At 45.2% G+C, this 18,199-nt stretch overlaps 1 protein-coding gene across 8 annotated transcripts in view; it reads right to left on the bottom strand.

Annotated features, from left to right (window-relative positions):
• Positions 1-3,921: 3,921 nt before the first annotated feature.
• ARAP3 (ArfGAP with RhoGAP domain, ankyrin repeat and PH domain 3) overlaps positions 3,922-18,199 on the bottom strand; it is a 188,496-nt gene continuing 174,218 nt past the window's right edge. For 7 of the 8 annotated variants that reach the window (XM_056517061.1, XM_056517065.1, XM_056517067.1 and 4 more), the window contains exons 31-34: positions 18,041-18,104; positions 16,875-17,012; positions 6,007-6,045; positions 3,922-4,921 (exon numbers count right to left, since the gene is read on the bottom strand). In XM_056517061.1, the coding sequence (XP_056373036.1) occupies positions 4,292-4,921; positions 6,007-6,045; positions 16,875-17,012; positions 18,041-18,104 (871 nt within the window). In that variant the 3' untranslated portion in view covers positions 3,922-4,291. The remainder of the gene's footprint in view (positions 4,922-6,006; positions 6,046-16,874; positions 17,013-18,040; positions 18,105-18,199) is intronic. The other variant, XM_056517069.1, reaches the window with a different exon arrangement.

Here is an 18,199-nt window from a genome sequence, read left to right as displayed (position 1 = left end):
CACTTAGAGGAGGATCACCGTACGCAATTGGTAAGGGACCTCCACCGCTGCTCACATCCCAGTTCCCCCGCTCTGTCCAGACTACCGTGGGTGAGCAGAGCGGAGGAACTGAATTTTAACCCATGCGCCACGATCTGCTATTGGTCTGTCCCTTCTGACTGACCAATAGCAGAGATAGGTGGGGTGGCACCCCCGCCACCTCACTCCTATCACTTCAGGATAATTGAACCTGTCTTGGACAGCCCCAAACACCCTTATTTACCGGGTCACCGGAGACACATATGACCTGGAATCGCCACAAATCTCCGGTCTGAATTGACCAACATGGGGGGGCTCAGGAGCCCCCCAGGCATTGGCACAGGAGGCCTGCTGAACGATTTCAGCAGGCATCCCGTTCCGTTCACCGCCCAGTTACCGGTGGTGAACGGAAACGCTGAGGGCATACAGGTACGCCCTTGGTCCTAGACAGGATAATGATTTAATCTCAAACTCCACTTGCAGAATTCTAGAAGTGTAGATTTCAATTGGCGGCCGCCGCCAAAATCCATTTTCCCCTCCTTCTCAATTTCCCCTAGATGAAGCTGTACATGCTACAGAGTTATTTCTCCTGTACATCCCTCCTGACATGATTTTCTCTCAAAGCTGCAGTACAATAAACGCTGACATGAAGACCTCTGTACAAACCCCGTGCATCTCTGCTTCCCTGTATGAACCCCGTACATCTCTGCTTCCCTGTATGATCCCCATGCATCTCTGCTTCCCTGTATGGACCCTGTGCATCTCTGCTTCCCTGTATGAACCCCGTGCATCTCTGCTTCCTTGTATGAACCGCATGCATCTCTGCTTCCCTGTATGAACCCCATGCATCTCTGCTTCACTGTATGAACCCCATGCATCTCTGCTTCCCTGTATGATCCCCGTGCATCTCTGCTTCCCTGTGTGAATCTCATGCATCTCTGCTTCCCTGTATGAACCCCATGCATCTCTGCTTCCCTGCATGAACCCTGTGCATCTCTGCTTCCCTGTATGATCCCCGTGCATCTCTGTTTCCCTGTGTGAACCTCATGCATCTCTGCTTCCCTGTATGAACCCAATGCATCTCTGCTTCCCTGTATGAACCCTGTGCATCTCTGCTTCCCTGTACGGACCCCTTGCATCTCTGCTTTCCTGTACGGACCCCGTGCATCTCTGCTTCCCTGTATGAACCCTGTGCATCTCTGCTTCCCTGTATAAACCCCATGCATATCTGCTTCCCTGTGTGATCCCCGTGCATCTCTGCTTCCCTGTATGAACCCCATGCATCTCTGCTTCCCTGTATGAACCCTGTGCATCTCTGCTTCCCTGTACGGACCCCTTGCATCTCTGCTTTCCTGTACGGACCCCGTGCATCTCTGCTTTCCTGTACGGACCCCGTGCATCTCTGCTTCCCTGTATGAACCCCGTGCATCTCTGCTTCCCTGTATAAACCCCATGCATATCTGCTTCCCTGTGTGATCCCCGTGCATCTCTGCTTCCCTGTATGAACCCCGTACATCTCTGCTTCCCTGTATGAACCCCGTGTATCTCTGCTTCCCTGTATGAACCCTGTGCATCTCTGCTTCCCTGTATGATCCCCGTTCATCTCTGCTTCCCTGTGTGAACCCCATGCATCTCTGCTTCCCTGTGTGAACCCCATGCATCTCTGCTTCCCTGTGTGAACCCCGTGCATCTCTGCTTCCCTGTATGAACCCCGTACATCTCTGCTTCCCTGTATGAACCCCGTGTATCTCTGCTTCCCTGTATGAACCCTGTGCATCTCTGCTTCCCTGTATGATCCCCGTTCATCTCTGCTTCCCTGTGTGAACCCCGTGCATCTCTGCTTCCCTGTATGAACCCCGTGCATCTCTGCTTCCCTGTGTGATCCCCGTGCATCTCTGCTTCCCTGTATGAACCCCGTACATCTCTGCTTCCCTGTATGAACCCCGTGTATCTCTGCTTCCCTGTATGAACCCTGTGCATCTCTGCTTCCCTGTATGATCCCCGTTCATCTCTGCTTCCCTGTGTGAACCCCGTGCATCTCTGCTTCCCTGTATGAACCCCGTGCATCTCTGCTTCCCTGTGAACCCAGTGCATCTCTGCTTCCCTGTATGAACCCCATGCATCTCTGCTTCCCTGTACGAACCCCATGCATCTCTGCTTCCCTGTATGGACTCCGTGCATCTCTGCTTCCCTGTGAACCCAGTGCATCTCTGCTTCCCTGTATGAACCCCGTGCATCTCTGCTTCCCTGTATGAACCCCGTGCATCTCTGCTTCCCTGTATGAACCCCATGCATCTCTGCTTTCCTGTATGAACTCTGACATATAAATGCACAGGGTTCATACAGTGATGTTCATGTCCTGTACAAACCCCATTCATTTTCATGTCCTCTTTAAGGGGCTAATGAACACCCAATGAAATAGCAGAAGCCAGCCCGTGCAGTTCGCCCCCCCCCCCCCCTCCCCTTGCATCCCGAGGAAACCTGCGTAATACACAGCACACTAATATAATCAGCCCTGGTTGGGATACACTGGTATACACACACAAAAGGGACTACAACTCCCAGCATGTGTCATTCAGGAGTCTTCAGTCTGTGGTATAACACCAGCATGCTGCCTCTGTAATCTCCTGGGAGTTGTAGTTCACCACACCTCTACAGGGCATACACCAGTGTTTCCCAACCAGGGTGCCTCCAGGTGTTGCAAATCTACAACTCCCAGCATTACATGGTTGGAAAACACAGGCATACACACACCTAACCGGGACTACAACTCCCAGCATTCTATGGTTGGGAACCACTGGCATACACACACACCTAACAGGGACTACAACTCCCAGCATACAAACACACACCTAACAGGGACCACAACTCCCAGCATACACACACACACACACACACCTAACAGGGACTACAACTCTCAGCATACATACACACATAACAGGGACTACAACTCCCAGCATACACACACACCTAACAGGGACCACAAATCCAAGCATACACACCTAACAGGGACTACAACTCCCAGCATACACACACACCTAACAGGGACTACAACTCTCAGCATACATACACACATAACAGGGACTACAACTCCCAGCACACACACACACACACATAACAGGGACCCCCCTCCTCCTCACATAGAAATCATCCCCAGTCAGAGATTTATTCCCAGTCCCTACAGTACATCCCCAGTCCGTGTACAGTAAAAACAGATAGAGCTTAAGCAGGGGAGATGAGGGAGGGGGCATGTACTTCTCCCCGTGGAGATCTACGTCCGTCCTCAGCTCGGGGAGGGGAGAGGAAGGAGGGGGCGTGTACTTCTCTCTCCCCTTGCTCTGACCTCCCCCAGCTCTAGCTTCGGAAATCTTCGGAGAGCTGGGGGAGGAGTGGACGCAAAGATTCACGGGGGCGCAAAAAACCACCTCACACCGGTGTGAGGTGCAGACTTGCGAGGGGAGATGAGGGAGGGGACCTGCCGTGGAGATCTATGTCCTCAGGGAGGGGGCGTGCCGTAGAGATCTGCGTCCAGCCGAGCTCAGGGAGGGGAGATGAGAGAGGGGGCGTGAACCTCCTCCCTCCCCTTGCTCTGCCCTCCCCAGCTCTAGCTTCGGAAATCTTCGGAGAGCTGCGGGAGGAGCGGACTCATGGATCTACGGGGGCGCAAAAAACCACCTCACACCAGCAGTAAAGAAAAATAAGGGGGAAGTTGGTCTGTCCCTGCTAGCCCGATACAGGGCTAAATCTATAAACAATTCACCTACCCGGCGCCCAAAACTACTTGTCCCGGGCGTCGCTCGATAGGATTTCCACATCCCTGTACCATGCTGCAGAATATATTGACTTTATATAGAGGTATAAACTGGGATATACAGTATACAGTTTTGAACACAAGTGTCATTTTTCACTAATATTTTATTTACAGACATGTACTTACAACACCAGCTTTTCCTTTACTGTACATAAGGCTGTGAGACATCAGATGACAGCATACTATATAACTTAATAGTTCTTAAGGACTTAAATAGTTCACCCAACAAGGACTCTATACATGGGTAGATTTGTGCAGGATCATGGTTCTATCATAAAGACATATGTGACCATGAGTTTATACAAAGAATATACCTAGACCACACGAAAGACAAGTGGAAGCTAAACTCATAACGTTGGTTGCCACCACCTAAGCTCTGGTTGCAGACACCATTTTAGTCCTTTGATGGTCCACATTATACGCAAAACCCTAGAAGGCCATAATAACATTTACTCTGTTCAGTCACGTTACTTGTTGCTCTGCCCCAGACCCGGCTTCGTTTTTCTTATTGAGCATGGAGTTGAGTTCCTGGAGGAGTTTGTCTTGCACATTTGAGGACAACGGTGAAGCCTTCTTCCAGGCCGGGATCTTTGATGGATCCGAAGGGGTCGGTGGTTCGAAAAACAGCGGCAACGTGCTCAAGTCTAGGGCGCTCTTGACCACCTGGCTTCTAGCGGAACCCAATTGAGTTCGGTTTGGCTCTAGCTGCCTTTCGAGGGAAGCAGATTTCATAATAGAAGCACCTGGGACTCTGTCGGGCATAGGGGATCTAATGCTGTCACTCAGGACCATTTTAGGATTATCCACACAAAGGTTCCTGTCTAGAGATTGGGTCTTGGAGAAGCAGTCCTGGTCTGGTTTCCCTGGGGATTGGGGTTTCGTTGGGGTTGGTTTAATGGGTTCCGGGTTTAGTACTGGCTTTTTTGTCCGGTCCAAGGGAGGGGGCAATTGGAGTTGTTCTGATGATAGTCCGCAGTCTGAGTCTGCTTGCTGAACGCTCTGGAAATTCCCAACTTCCTCATACAAGGGCTCATGTTCCTCATCTTGCTTTTCCTGTAGCTCCTCCAGGGAGTCTTGGTGCATCTTCATTGGCTACAAAAAACACAAATATTTTGTATTGTAATGTATAGTTTTTTGTCCGTAAAAATGATACAAATTGGTTATTGGTGCACACAGTGATATACAGGCATGAGTATGTGATCACAGCCGACACATGCAAAGTTCTGTGCATTCAGGTTAGTAATAATGCAGTATCTTTATAACCTCTGGTCATGTGACCAATGCATGCGTGCAAAATAAATAAATAAATAAAATTGTTCGAGAATGTGTTAAATGTGTTAAAAGAACAAAGAACAAATTATTTTTATTTATTTGTTTATATTTTTGTTTCAATTCTTTACTATATTCAAGATCTGTGCTTGCTGTCAGCAAATGGAATTCTACATCCAGAGTGGCGGAAAAACTCATTCTGATCATATTGAGCTGATGTGGTTCATAGATCTGGTTTGTAACAAGTTAGGCTACTGTGTTAGCTGAATACAATCAGGACAGGTCTCTATTCACTCGGAGCAAGCACAGATCTTGAGAGGATATAGAACTGAAACAAAGAACCTTTTTTTTTTTTTTAATAATAATAAAGGGGTGGTATGATATTAGAAAAAAAATAGCATATATTTTGTATATAATTGTTTCTCTAGAGCAATGTTTCCCAACCAAGGTGCCTCCCGCTGTTGCAAAACTACAACTCCCAGCATGCCCGGACAGCCTAAGGCTGTCCGGACATGCTGGGGGTTGTAGTTTTGCAACAGCTGGAGGCAACCTGTTTGAAAAACACTGCTCTCGATGCAGAGTTACGTTTGTCAAGTGGCTTGGCCTGGTATTGCAGCTCAGTGCCATAAACTTGAATTGTGCTGCAGACCTACACCAAAACCACCATTGTATTTTTTTTTCCTAATCGCATACTAACCCTCTAATATCTATTTTTTTAAAGACAACAACGATCTGCTAACATTTCTTAGACCACATTGCAGTGGTGACAACGTAAGAACAGAAGTTATGGTGGAAAAAAAAAAGCGTTCAGCTTTCATGCTGCATATTCAGCCCTGTCACCTAACATGCAGTATCCAAAGCATGGTAGGGGGACATGCAGGTGGGTATGGTGATGTAAAAATACTTACAAAGAACATTGACAGTGTCCTTCGTGTGTGGAGGCGACGCTGAGGAACAGAAATAAAGTGCGAAAGAGAAACAGTAAGGGCAAAGATATTTTTGGAAGTTTGGCAGGAAGACCTGCAAATGTTTATACTGAAGTAACTGAAGTCAACATAGGGAAGAGAAGATAAACTCTCTGATATATAGGTTTAAAAAATCTGAAGCTAGATGTATTAGTGTAAAACATAATAACAATGGGAATCTACTAACAGTAAGCCAGGGATACACAAAGCATCCCTGGCTCACTGTTTTGTAAGTGAAGCAGGAAAACCTGTCAGATTTTGAAGGCCATGAAAACCAAATCTAAGATATCAAATACAAGAAATATAAAATAGAATTAGTCAACGATGATCGAAAAAATCCATTTTACAATGGGTGGGAATAATTAACTGATATATGCACGTTTTCTGGCAAATAAACAACAAAATTGTAGTTTTTTTTTTACCTTAGTGACCTGTCTTTCAATGGCAGTGATCTGCCCCTCTGCCCTTGAACTACTACTCCTATCACGGGACAGAGTCTGTCCCATGATGGGAGTAGTTGTAGTACCGCAGCGCTGCTGAGGGATGGCACTTGCACATCCCCTGGCTGCGGGACTTTTAGGACTACTACTCCCATCATGGACAGACTCTGTCCATTATGGGAGTTATCGTCCAGGGGCTGAGGTGCAGATCGCACTGGGTCATTCTGCAGACACCCGTTGCGATCCGCATTTATTAAGATAACAAGCCGGCGGTACATGCGTCTACACTGCGCTGCCACCGGCTTCTATATACACTGTCGTAATTCATAATCCCTGCCGCCGGGAGAGGGGAGCTCTGATTGGTCAATAGCTATCCACCAATCCGAGCTCCCTGTTCCAGGGATTATGACAGTGTATATAGAAGCCGGCGGCAGCGCAGTGGAGACGCATGTAAGGCCGGCTTGTATAGTTAATAAATGCGGATCGCAACAGATCTCCAGAGAATGATTAAAAAGCCGGCAGGTACATGCGTCTACACTGCGCTCATGTATACAGTTCTTAATTCATAATCGCCGCCGGGAGATGGAAGGTCTGATTGGTGGATAGCTATTGACCAATCAGAGCTCCCGGCGGGGATTATGAATTATTACAGTGTATATAGAAGCCGGCGGCAGCGCAGTGTAGACGCATGTACCGCCGGGTTGTTAAGTTAAATGCAGATTGCAGCGGGTCTCTGCAGAATGACCCTGTGCAATCTGTACCTCAGCCCCACACACCAGCAAAAATGCAAGAAAAACTGACAAAACGCAGGAAAAAGCTGGGACAGTTTTTTTTATGATGGATCTCAATGGAATCCGACCTCAAAGCAATAGAACAAAATCCCCACGTCCACTTTTCCTGTGAGGTAGAGAAGGAGTGTACGGTAGAGCGAGGGGGGGGGGGGGGGGCGTTTCTATATTTCTATATTATCAAAGGAGTGTACAGCCTTTGTAAATTCTGAGCAAGAGTGTAAATTAGACAAGAAGTCTAAAGGGGTAGAACTGTGTGTACAATAGACAAATAATGATAAATCTCCCCCATATAGTATGATTTACGCTACAAATTGGCGTTAAACTGTAGGATAAATATGAGGTGGCTTAGACTTTGTGGCAGGGGGACAGGCACAGGTACCTGTGCATATTACTCCAGACGCAATCAACTTTTGCAGGTAAAATCGAGGCCACAGGCGATGTCTAATAGCTGAACAATGTCGCTGCCACATCCTGCAGAAACGAGTACTGAGAGCAGGACAAGTAAAACATTTAAATAAATCTCTCCCCAATGTGTCTAAAAATGAAGAAAAAATTAAATGCTGCAATTGTGCCATCTTGTGGACTATTAAGGTAAGGCTACAATTGTGCCATCTTGTGGACTATTAAGGTAAGGCTACAATTGTGCCATCTTGTGGACTATTAAGGTAAGGCTACAATTGTGCCATCTTGTGGACTATTAAGGTAAGGCTACAATTGTGCCATCTTGTGGACTATTAAGGTAAGGCTCAATTGTGCCATCTTGTGGACTATTAAGGTAAGGCTACATGGGGAAGAAATGTCACCAAAGGAGATATCCTGACAGGATTTATTCTCCTTTTTCACAAAAATCCAACTTAAATTATATAAATCAATATACCACAGCAGTCCGCTTCTATCCCCCTTGTATATGCTGCCTTAAAGGGTACTAATCATCTGGTGCCAGAAAGTTAAAGGGGTATTCCAGGCAAAACATTTTTTATACATATCAACTGGCTCCGGAAAGTTAAACAGATTTGTAAATTACTTCTATTAAAAAATCTTAATCCTTCCAATAGTTATTAGCTTCTGTCTAACTGCTCAATGATGATGTCACGTCCCGGGAGCTGTGCATGATGGGAGAATATCCCCATAGGAGCTGCACAGCTCCTGGGACGTGAGTCATCAGAGAGCAGTTAGACAGAAAAAAACAACTCAACTTCAGAAGCGAATAACTATTGCAAGGATTAAGATTTTTTAATAGAAGTAATTTACAAATCTGTTTCCGGAGCCAGTTGATTCATAAAAAAAAGTTTTGGCCTGGAATACCCCTTTAAACAGATTTGCAAATGACTTCTATTTAAAAATCTTAATTCTTCCAGTACTTATCAGCTGCTGTAGACTACAGAGAAAGTTGTGTAGTTCTTTTCTGTCTTATCACAGTGCTCTCTGTTGACACCTCTGTCCATGTCAGGAACTGTCCAGAGCAGGAGAGGTTTGTTTTGGGGATTTGCTCCTACTCTGGACAGTTCCTGAAGTGTACAGAGGTGTCAGCAGAGAGCACTGTGGTCAGGCTGGAAAGAACTACAAAACTTCCTCTGTTGTATACAGCAGCTGATAAGTACTGGAAGTATTAAGATTGTTTTAATAGAAGTAATTTGCAAATATGCTTTACTTTCTGGCACCAGTTGGTTTAAAAAAAAATGAAACAAAAAAATAAATAAATATATATATAAAATGCTTGAAAAAGACGATGTGAGGTCGTTGAAACGTAGCACCTTGTATTGTGCCTGGGGATGAATAAACTTCACCTGGATTGATTAACTGCTGTGTGCTGCCGTCTCTTTCCATGGATATATACCGTATTTTTCGCCCTATAGGACGCACCGGCGTATAAGACGCACCCAATTTATGGGTGCAAAATCTAAAAAAATTAAGATTTTGAACCCAATAGTGGTCTTCAACCTGCGGACCTCCAGATGTTGCAAAACTACAACTCCCAGCATGTTGTAGTTTTGCAACATCTGGAGGTCCGCAGATTGAAGACCACTGCATAGGAGGTAATACTCACGTGTCCCCGCCGCTCCGGACCCGTCACCGCTGCCCTGGATGTCGCTCCATCGCTGTTGCCGCGTCCCCGTCGGTCCGGAACGTCTCTGCTGCCGGCCGGGTATCCTCGCTCTCCGTCGCTTTCGTTACGCACGCCAACACACGTACGCGACGACGTGATGACGAGGAAGGAGAGCGCCGGCCATACAGGGGGTCCCTGAATGGAGAAGACACCGAGGAGGCAGGTAAGGTCCCTCCCGGTGTCCTGTAAGCACTAACCCGGCTATTCAGTCGGGCTGTTCGGGACCGCCGCGGTGAAATCGCAGCGGTCCCGAATAGCCCAACTGAACAGCCGGGTTAGTGTCACTTTCCCTTCAGACGCGGCGGTCAGCTTTGATCGCCGCGTCTGAAGGGTTAATACAGGGCATCACCACGATCAGTGATGTTCTGTATTAGCTGCAGGTCCCGGCCGTTGATGGCCGCAGGGACCACCGCGATAGGGGTGTATTCGCCGTATAAGACGCACCAACTTTTCCCCCCCAGTTTTGGGGAAGAAAAAGTGCATCTTATACGGCGAAAAATACGGTGTGTATATATATATATATATATATATTAATATATATTCCATCAGAGAACCTCTGTAAGTTCTGCTTATCTGCCTGCTTTAGGAAATAATTGCATTCACTACATAAAATTTTTTTTTTTATAACTTTCGGTTGCAATTTTTGTCTGTTACTCTAAGAAATCTATGAATAAACTGACAACTGGGTGTCATTAGTCCCATGTAAGTTAAGAATAGTGCAGTGTCCCACTGGGATCTCTACAGGGCCTGTAAGAATTACAGAAATGGCAAAAAACTGCTTACTGGTCAGCTGCTTCCTTAAAAGGGCACTATCACCAACTTTATTTTTTGATATGTTGTAGTACTTATGTACTACAACATATCTCTAATATATTTTATTATTATTTTTTTTCATTAAAAAGGTTTAATTTACATTTAAAAACCGGCCACTGAAAAAGGACTGATTTTGGAGTGGCAATCAGTCCTTTTTCAGTTAGGCTGCACTCGCTCCCTGCCTGTCAATCAGACAGGCGGGAGCGAGTGCATTGGCTCCCCAGCCACTGGCTGGGAGGCCACTCCTCCCGCACATCGCCGCCTCGTTGCCGCCGCTGTCCCTGCACGCCCGCTGCCAGACTCTGCAGTAACTGCAAGTGTAATGGGGGAACGAGGTATGCGGGGCGGGGGGGGGGGGGGGGGGGTTGGAGTGAACGGGCTAGTGCCGTAGGGGGGGGGGGGGAAACGGGCTAGCAAAAAAAAAAAAAATATAGGATGGTGGGAGCTACCCTTTAAAGGGGTGGAATACCTGAAGATTGACCAATTCATCAGGTAGGTGTAAGCCTCATAGGTGGGACCTGCACCTATGTGATCTTTATGGCATAGCCTATGGATATGACATAAATGGCACAAATAGGAATACCCCTTTGAATGGGCTATATTAAAGTGATTTTTTTTTGGGCTGTGGATTACCAATAAAACTTTTACTTTCATTTTGTAAAATTTTAAGTGGGTACTCCCGTGGAAAACTTTTTTTAAAATGTTTTTATTTTTTTGTTTAATCAACTGGTGCCAGAAAGTTAAACAGATTTGTAAATTAAATGTAAAAAAAATGTAAAAAAAATATTAATCCTTCCAGTACTTTTTAGGTGTTGTATACTACAGAGGAAATGTTTTACTTTTTGGATTTCTGTAGTATACAGCCCCTAAAAAGTACTAGAAGGATTAAGATTTTTTAATAGAAGTAATTTACAAATCTGTTTAAACTTTCAGGCACCAGTTGATCTAAAAAAAAAAAAAAGTTTTCCACTGGAGTACCCCTTTAACCCCTTCCCGACCTATGACATACCTGTACGTCATGGGTGGCAAGGTGTTCCCGACCCATGACATACAGGTACGTCATGGATATTACTGCCGCTACTCGCGGCATCCCGCAGCGCCCGGAAAGATGGTGGCTATCACTGATAGCCAGCCATCTTACCGTGCGACCACGGGGGGTTTCATCCCCCACCCCCCCCAGCGATCGCTGCTATCAGCTGGTCAAATCTGACTAGCTGATAGCAGCGTTTCGCTATGAAAATACTTAGCAGCGCGGTGTGTGAGTCCCGATCACGGGGATCGGGACACACACCGCTCTGCTAAGTGTCCCTGACCCGTCCCCCGACATCACTTACCCGTCGGAGCGGCGTCCTCCGTGCGGTCCTGGCGTCCTCCATGCGGTCCCGGCTGCGCTGCGTCCCGGAGGTGAGTTTCCGGCAGCAGTGCGGCATCTTCATTGGCAGCAGTGAGATCGCCGTAAAGCGATCTCACTGCTGCCTCTGAGAGTTTAAAAACTGCAACTCCCAGCATGCCCAGACAGCCTTTGGCTTTCTGGGCATGCTGGGAGTTGTAGTTTTGCAACATCTGGAGGTCCACAGTTTGGAGACCACTGTATAATGGTCTCCAATCTGTGCTCTTCCAGATGTTGCAAAACTACAAATCTCAGCATGCTCAGTCTGTCCAGGCATGCTGGGAGTTGTAGTTCTCTAACATCTGGAAGAGCACAGATTGGAGACCATTATACAGTGGTCTCCAAACTGTGGACCTCCAGATGTTGCAAAACTACAACTCCCAGCATGCCCAGACTGCCCAGGCATGCTGGAAGTTGTAGTTCAGCAACATCTGATCCTTCAGATATTGCCGAACAACAACTTCCAGCATGCCTTGGCAGTCTGGGCATGCTGGGAGTTGTAGTTTTGCAACATCTGGAGGCACACTAGTTGGGAAACATTGTCCGTTTCCTACCTCAGTGCCTCCAGCTGTTGCAATTGTTGCAAAACTATAACTCCCAGCATGCACTGACAGACCATGCATGCTGGGAGTTGTAGTTTTGCAACAGCTGGAGGCACACTGGTTTGGAAACACTAAGTTTGGTTGCAAAACACTTGAAAGTTTATTACTTAACTTAGTGTTTCCAAACCAGTGTTCCTCCAGCTGTTGCAAAACTACAACTCCCAGCATGCACGGACAGCCAAAGGGCATGCTCGGAGTTTGCAACAGCTGGATGTTTGCCCCCTCCCCCCCAATGTGAATGTACAGGGTACACTCACATGGGCGGAGGTTTACAGTGAGTGCTGCAAGTTTGAGATGGCGCAAATTTTGCGCTGCAGCTCAAACTTCCAGCGGCAAACTTGCTGTGAACCTCTGCCCATGTGACTGTACCCTAAAAACACTACACTACACTGACACTAACCTAAAATAAAAAGTAAAAAACACTACATATACACATACCCCTACACAGCCCCCCTCCCCCCAAAAAATGAAAAACGTCTGGTACGCTACTGTTTCCAAAACGGAGCCTCCAGCTGTTGCAAAATAATAACTCCCAGTATTGCCGGACAGCCATTGACTGTCCAGGCATGCTGGGAGTTTTGCAACAGCTGGAGGCACCCTGTTTGGGAATCACTGGCGTAGAATACCCCTATGTCCACCCCTATGCAAATCCCTAATTCAGGCCTCAAATGCGCATGGCGCTCTCTCACTTTGGAGCCCTGTCGTATTTCAGGGCAACAGTTTTGGGACACATATGGGGTATCGCCGTACTCGGGAGAAATTGCCTTACAAATTTTGGGGGGCTTTTTCTTCTTTAACCCCTTATGAAAAGGTGAAGTTTGGGTCTACACCAGCATGTTAGTGTAAAAAAATAAATTTTTTACACTGACATGCTGGTGTTGCCCTATACTTTTCATTTTCACAAGAGGTAAAAGGGAAAAAAGACCCTCTAAATTTGTAACGCAATTTCTCCTGAGTACGGAGATACCCCATATGTGGGCGCAAAGTGCTCTGGGGGCGCACAACAAGGCCCAGAAGGGAGAGTGCACCATCTACATTTGAGGCGATTTGCACAAGGGTGGCTGATTGTTACAGCAGTTCTGACAAACACAAAACAATAAATATCCATATGTGACCCCATTTTGGAAACTACACCCCTCACGGAATGTAATAAGGGGTGCAGTGAGCATTTACACCCCACTGGTGTATGACAGATTTTTGGAACAGTGGTCTGTGAAAATGAAAAATAAAATTTTTGATTTGCACAGTCCACCGTTTCAAATATCTGTCAAACGCCAGTGGGGTGTAAATGCTCACTGCACCCCTTATTACATTCCATGAGGGGTATAGTTTCCAAAATGGGGTCACATGTGGGGGGGTCCACTGTTCTGGCACCATAGGGGCTTCCTAAATGGGACATGCCCCCCAAAAACCCTTTCAGAAAAACTCACTCTCCAAAATCCCATTGTCGCTCCTTCCCTTCTGAGCCCTCTACTGCAACCGCCGAACACTTTACATACGCATATGAGGTATTTCCTTACTCGAGAGAAATTGGGTTACAAATTTTAGGGTGATTTCTCTCCTTTTACCCCTTGTAAAAATAAAAAAATTGGGTCTACAAGAAAATGCGAGTGTAAAAAATGAACATTTAGAATTTTCTCCTTCACTTTGCTGCTATTCCTGTGAAACACCTAAAGGGTTAAAACACTTACTGAATGTCATTTTGAATACTTTGGGGGGTGCAGTTTTTATAATGGGGTCATTTATGGGGTATTTCTAATATGAAGATCCTTAAAATCCACTTCCAACCTGAACTGGGCCCTGAAAAATTAAGATTTTGAAAATCTTGAGAAAAATTGGAAAATTGCTGCGGAACTTTGAAGGCCTCTGATGTCTTCCAAAAGTAAAAACTTGTCAATTTTTTAATGCAAACACAAAGTAGATATATTGTATATGTGAATCAGTATGTAATTTATTTGGAATATCCATTTTCCTTCAAGCAGAGACTTTCAAAGTTAGAAAAATGCTAAATTTTCAAAATTTTCATGAAATTTTTAGATTTTTTACCAAGAAAGGATACAAATATCAGTGAAATTTTACCGATAAAATAAAGTAGAATATGTCACGAAAAAACAATCTCGGAATCAGAATGATAAGTAAAAGCATTCCAAAGTTATTAATGTTTAAAGTGACAGTGGTCAGATTTTCAAAAAATGCCCAGGTCATGAAGGTGAAAATGGGCTGGGTCATAAAGGGGTTAAGCAGCATAAAGAAAAGCCTAAAATCTCAAAGAATAAAAAAAAACTGGCAAATGACGTTGCCTTTACCTGTGAATACCTATATAGATGCACCAAACTGACACAATATTATGAGTAAATATAAATCTTTATTATAATCAGATAAGATAAAACATGATAAAAAATCAGCAGCAGTTAGAAAGAAAACGACTCCGAACACAGATATTAAATAATGTCCAATAGGCACATGGAATGGCACATAAATATAGGTATACAATACTCAATGAAAAGTGGACTTAAAAACAAGCCACAATACATGTATATATATAAAGAATACACCTAGAAGTGCCTAAGTAAACCCAGTACACTAATGTAGACAAGAAGGACATATAAAGAAGTATAGCTAGTATAGTGTCATTTGCCCAGTGCTATCGGCAGTATGAATACAGGGAGACAAGGATGTTGCCCATACATATCTGAGGGGAAACAAACCACCTCGGTAAAAGTTGGAGCATCGGTTGTCCCTGAAAAAAGTTTTATTGAACATATAAGACTGTCCATGCACCTAGCCAACTGACACCCAGCTATACTTACACAGGTCGGGAGCCTACCCCTACGTCGTTTCGCTCACTCGCTTCCTCAGGGAGTCAAGGAGGAAGCGAGTGAGCGAAACGACGTAGGGGTAGGCTCCCGACCTGTGTAAGTATAGCTGGGTGTCAGTTGGCTAGGTGCATGGACAGTCTTATATGTTCAATAAAACTTTTTTCAGGGACAACCGATGCTCCAACTTTTACCGAGGTGGTTTGTTTCCCCTCAGATATGTATGGGCAACATCCTTGTCTCCCTGTATTCATACTGCCGATAGCACTGGGCAAATGACACTATACTAGCTATACTTCTTTATATGTCCTTCTTGTCTACATTAGTGTACTGGGTTTACTTAGGCACTTCTAGGTGTATTCTTTATATATATACATGTATTGTGGCTTGTTTTTAAGTCCACTTTTCATTGAGTATTGTATACCTATATTTATGTGCCATTCCATGTGCCTATTGGACATTATTTAATATCTGTGTTCGGAGTCGTTTTCTTTCTAACTGCTGCTGATTTTTTATCATGTTTTATCTTATCTGATTATAATAAAGATTTATATTTACTCATAATATTGTGTCAGTTTGGTGCATCTATATAGGTATTCTAGTATTTCTGGGCACCGAACAGTGGTTTATACCTTGTTTGTTTTTGGCCTCAATTTATTGGTTTACATACTTTACCTGTGAATGTACACTTTTTGTTTTGATTTGCAGGCAATGCCAGTAATTAAACAATAATACCATGCTTCACCTTGCACAGCTTCCCTTTGGATCACTGGAGGAGGACTACATGGTTCGGCTAGGCTCCCCCAGCAATTTCACTGCTACAATGCTATTTCTTGTAGCTTACGGCTCCGTCTAGAGATGAGCGAACTTACAGTAAATTAGATTCGTCACGAACTTCTCGGCTCGGCAGTTGATGACTTTTCCTGCATAAATTAGTTCAGCTTTCAGGTGCTCCCGTGGGCTGGAAAAGGTGGAGACAGTCCTAGAAGACTCTTTCCTAGGACTGTATCCACCTTTTCCAGCCCACCGGAACACCTGAAAGCTGAACTAATTTATGCAGGAAAAGTCCTCAACTGCCGAGCCGAGAAGTTCGTGACGAATCTAATTTACTGTAAGTTCGCTCATCTCTAGCTCCGTCGGCCAATCCCTCAAAAGGACGGAAGTTAGGGGTCTAAAAAAAAATTGTACATGTCCTATTTTTTTCTACGCTCAATTCCTGTCCTGTACAATATCGGATGCCAGTCGGATCCTATTCAAGTTAATATGATCTGTCGGAAATCAGCGGTATCAGTTGTGCTCTGACCTGTTCTGGGTCGGTTAGGTGCAAAAAAATGGACTCAGAATGGGTCTGAGCACAACGGAAGTATGGACTTAGCCATAGCATAGCAGAAAGGCTCAGCTAACTGTTGGTTGCCAAACAAATGTAGATCTTAGCCAAGTGTCAAGGAGGCGGAGCTGAGCTGCTCAAGTGCCACAGCCTGGCATGCCTCCTTAAAGCCCCCCCTCACCTCCCAGCCCCTCCTTGATTCATGTAAAGAGCCCTGTATGTGAATCAAGAAGGGGCTGGAACTTGAAGGTAAAAAAATTTGTAGAATTACATTTTTATCGGTAAACTGGAGGACCTACAGCAGTGGTCTCTAAACTGTGGACCTTCAGTTATTGCAAACTACAACTTCCAGCATGCCTGGACAGCCAAGGGCTGTCCAGGCATGCTGGGAGTTGTAGTTTGTTGGTAAGAAGAAGGTAGAGAGCTAGCCCTGCAGTTCTGCAGCTAGTACATAGTCACTGCTCGGGTTCTGACATGGATGAACAGCCTTCTCTCCTCCCCTACTATGAATACAGTAATACTCACCAGCTGCTGGTTAGCAGAAACCATGGTGGCATTGGTGTCATCTCCACGGATCGGTACTAAAGGCATGGTGCCAAATTTCTGTTTCGTTACATCAGAGGAAGAGTGTCTCCTTAAAATCACAGGGCGGAGGTCATCGTGCTGAAACAACAAAGCAGGACATTTATCTGTAGGATTATCTTATTGTTAAAGGGGTATTTCCAATGCAGACATCTCTGGAGTGTCCACAAGGATATGGTCCCCCATCTATCAGGAGAACAGAGAGGTGGCCGTCAGCAGCCACATCAGGCTTCAGACTGAATAGAGGACTGGCCATACAAGTCTATGGGAATAATTGAAGCAATTGGGTAAGGCTAGGTTCACATCACCGAAGAGCTCCGGCGTGAAAAGACAGGAGTTGAGCGGAGAAAAAAAAAAATTCATGTCCAGTATTTTTCTCAACTCTCCTAAAATAATGGACATCCAACGGACCCCATTCAAGTCAAGTCAAAGGGATCCGTTGGGACCTGGCGGTATCAGTTGTGCTCCGACCCGTTCAGTGCATAAAAAAAGAACCATATGGACCTTGAATGGGGTAGAGTGGTGACGTGAACTTGGCCTTAGCTGGGGATGTAAATGTCTAAGATGAGAATATCCCTTTAACTATATATATATATATATATATATATATATATATATATATATATATAAGGGGCAAGTATTCTCCTTAGGGAGGAGCACTGCTTCTGGTATAGAACGGAGATTCAAAAAGGCTGTTAGTACTCCGTGGGCTTTCTGGGTAAGGAATATGCAAAGCAGCTCATCACACCACCTTCTCAGGTAGCATGCCCTAAGATCAGCTCGGGCTCCAGTTACAAAGTCTCAGAAACTGATTGGGATTTATGCCAAGCCAGAATTCTCCCCAGAAGGGAAGAAGACCCATGGGTCTTCTTCCCTTCTGGGGAGAATTCTGGCTTGGCATAAATCCCAGTCAGTTTCTGAGACTTTGTAACTGGAGCCCGAGCTGATCTTAGGGCATGCTACCTGAGAAGGTGGTGTGATGAGCTGCTTTGCATATATATATATATATATATATATATATATATATATATATAAAATCAAAATTCCCATGCAAAGGCCTCTTTGTTGCAGCCATTATTTATTTAGCCCAGTAACCTGAGGAGCCTTACCTGAGCCTTAAGAATACTTGTGATCCAGTCCCACATCTCTCCTTGTGCTGTGCAACATAGGCACCTGCAAAATGCAAACAGAGACATAACCCAATGGGGGAGATTTATCAAAAACTGTGCAGATGAAAAGTTGCCAAGTTGCGCATAGCAACCAATCCG

Source organism: Hyla sarda, chromosome 4 (genome assembly GCF_029499605.1).
Source record: "Hyla sarda isolate aHylSar1 chromosome 4, aHylSar1.hap1, whole genome shotgun sequence".
Taxonomy (NCBI): Eukaryota; Metazoa; Chordata; class Amphibia; order Anura; family Hylidae; genus Hyla; species Hyla sarda.
Note: the sequence above shows the minus strand (reverse complement) of the source record. Positions and strands in the feature narration are given on the sequence as shown.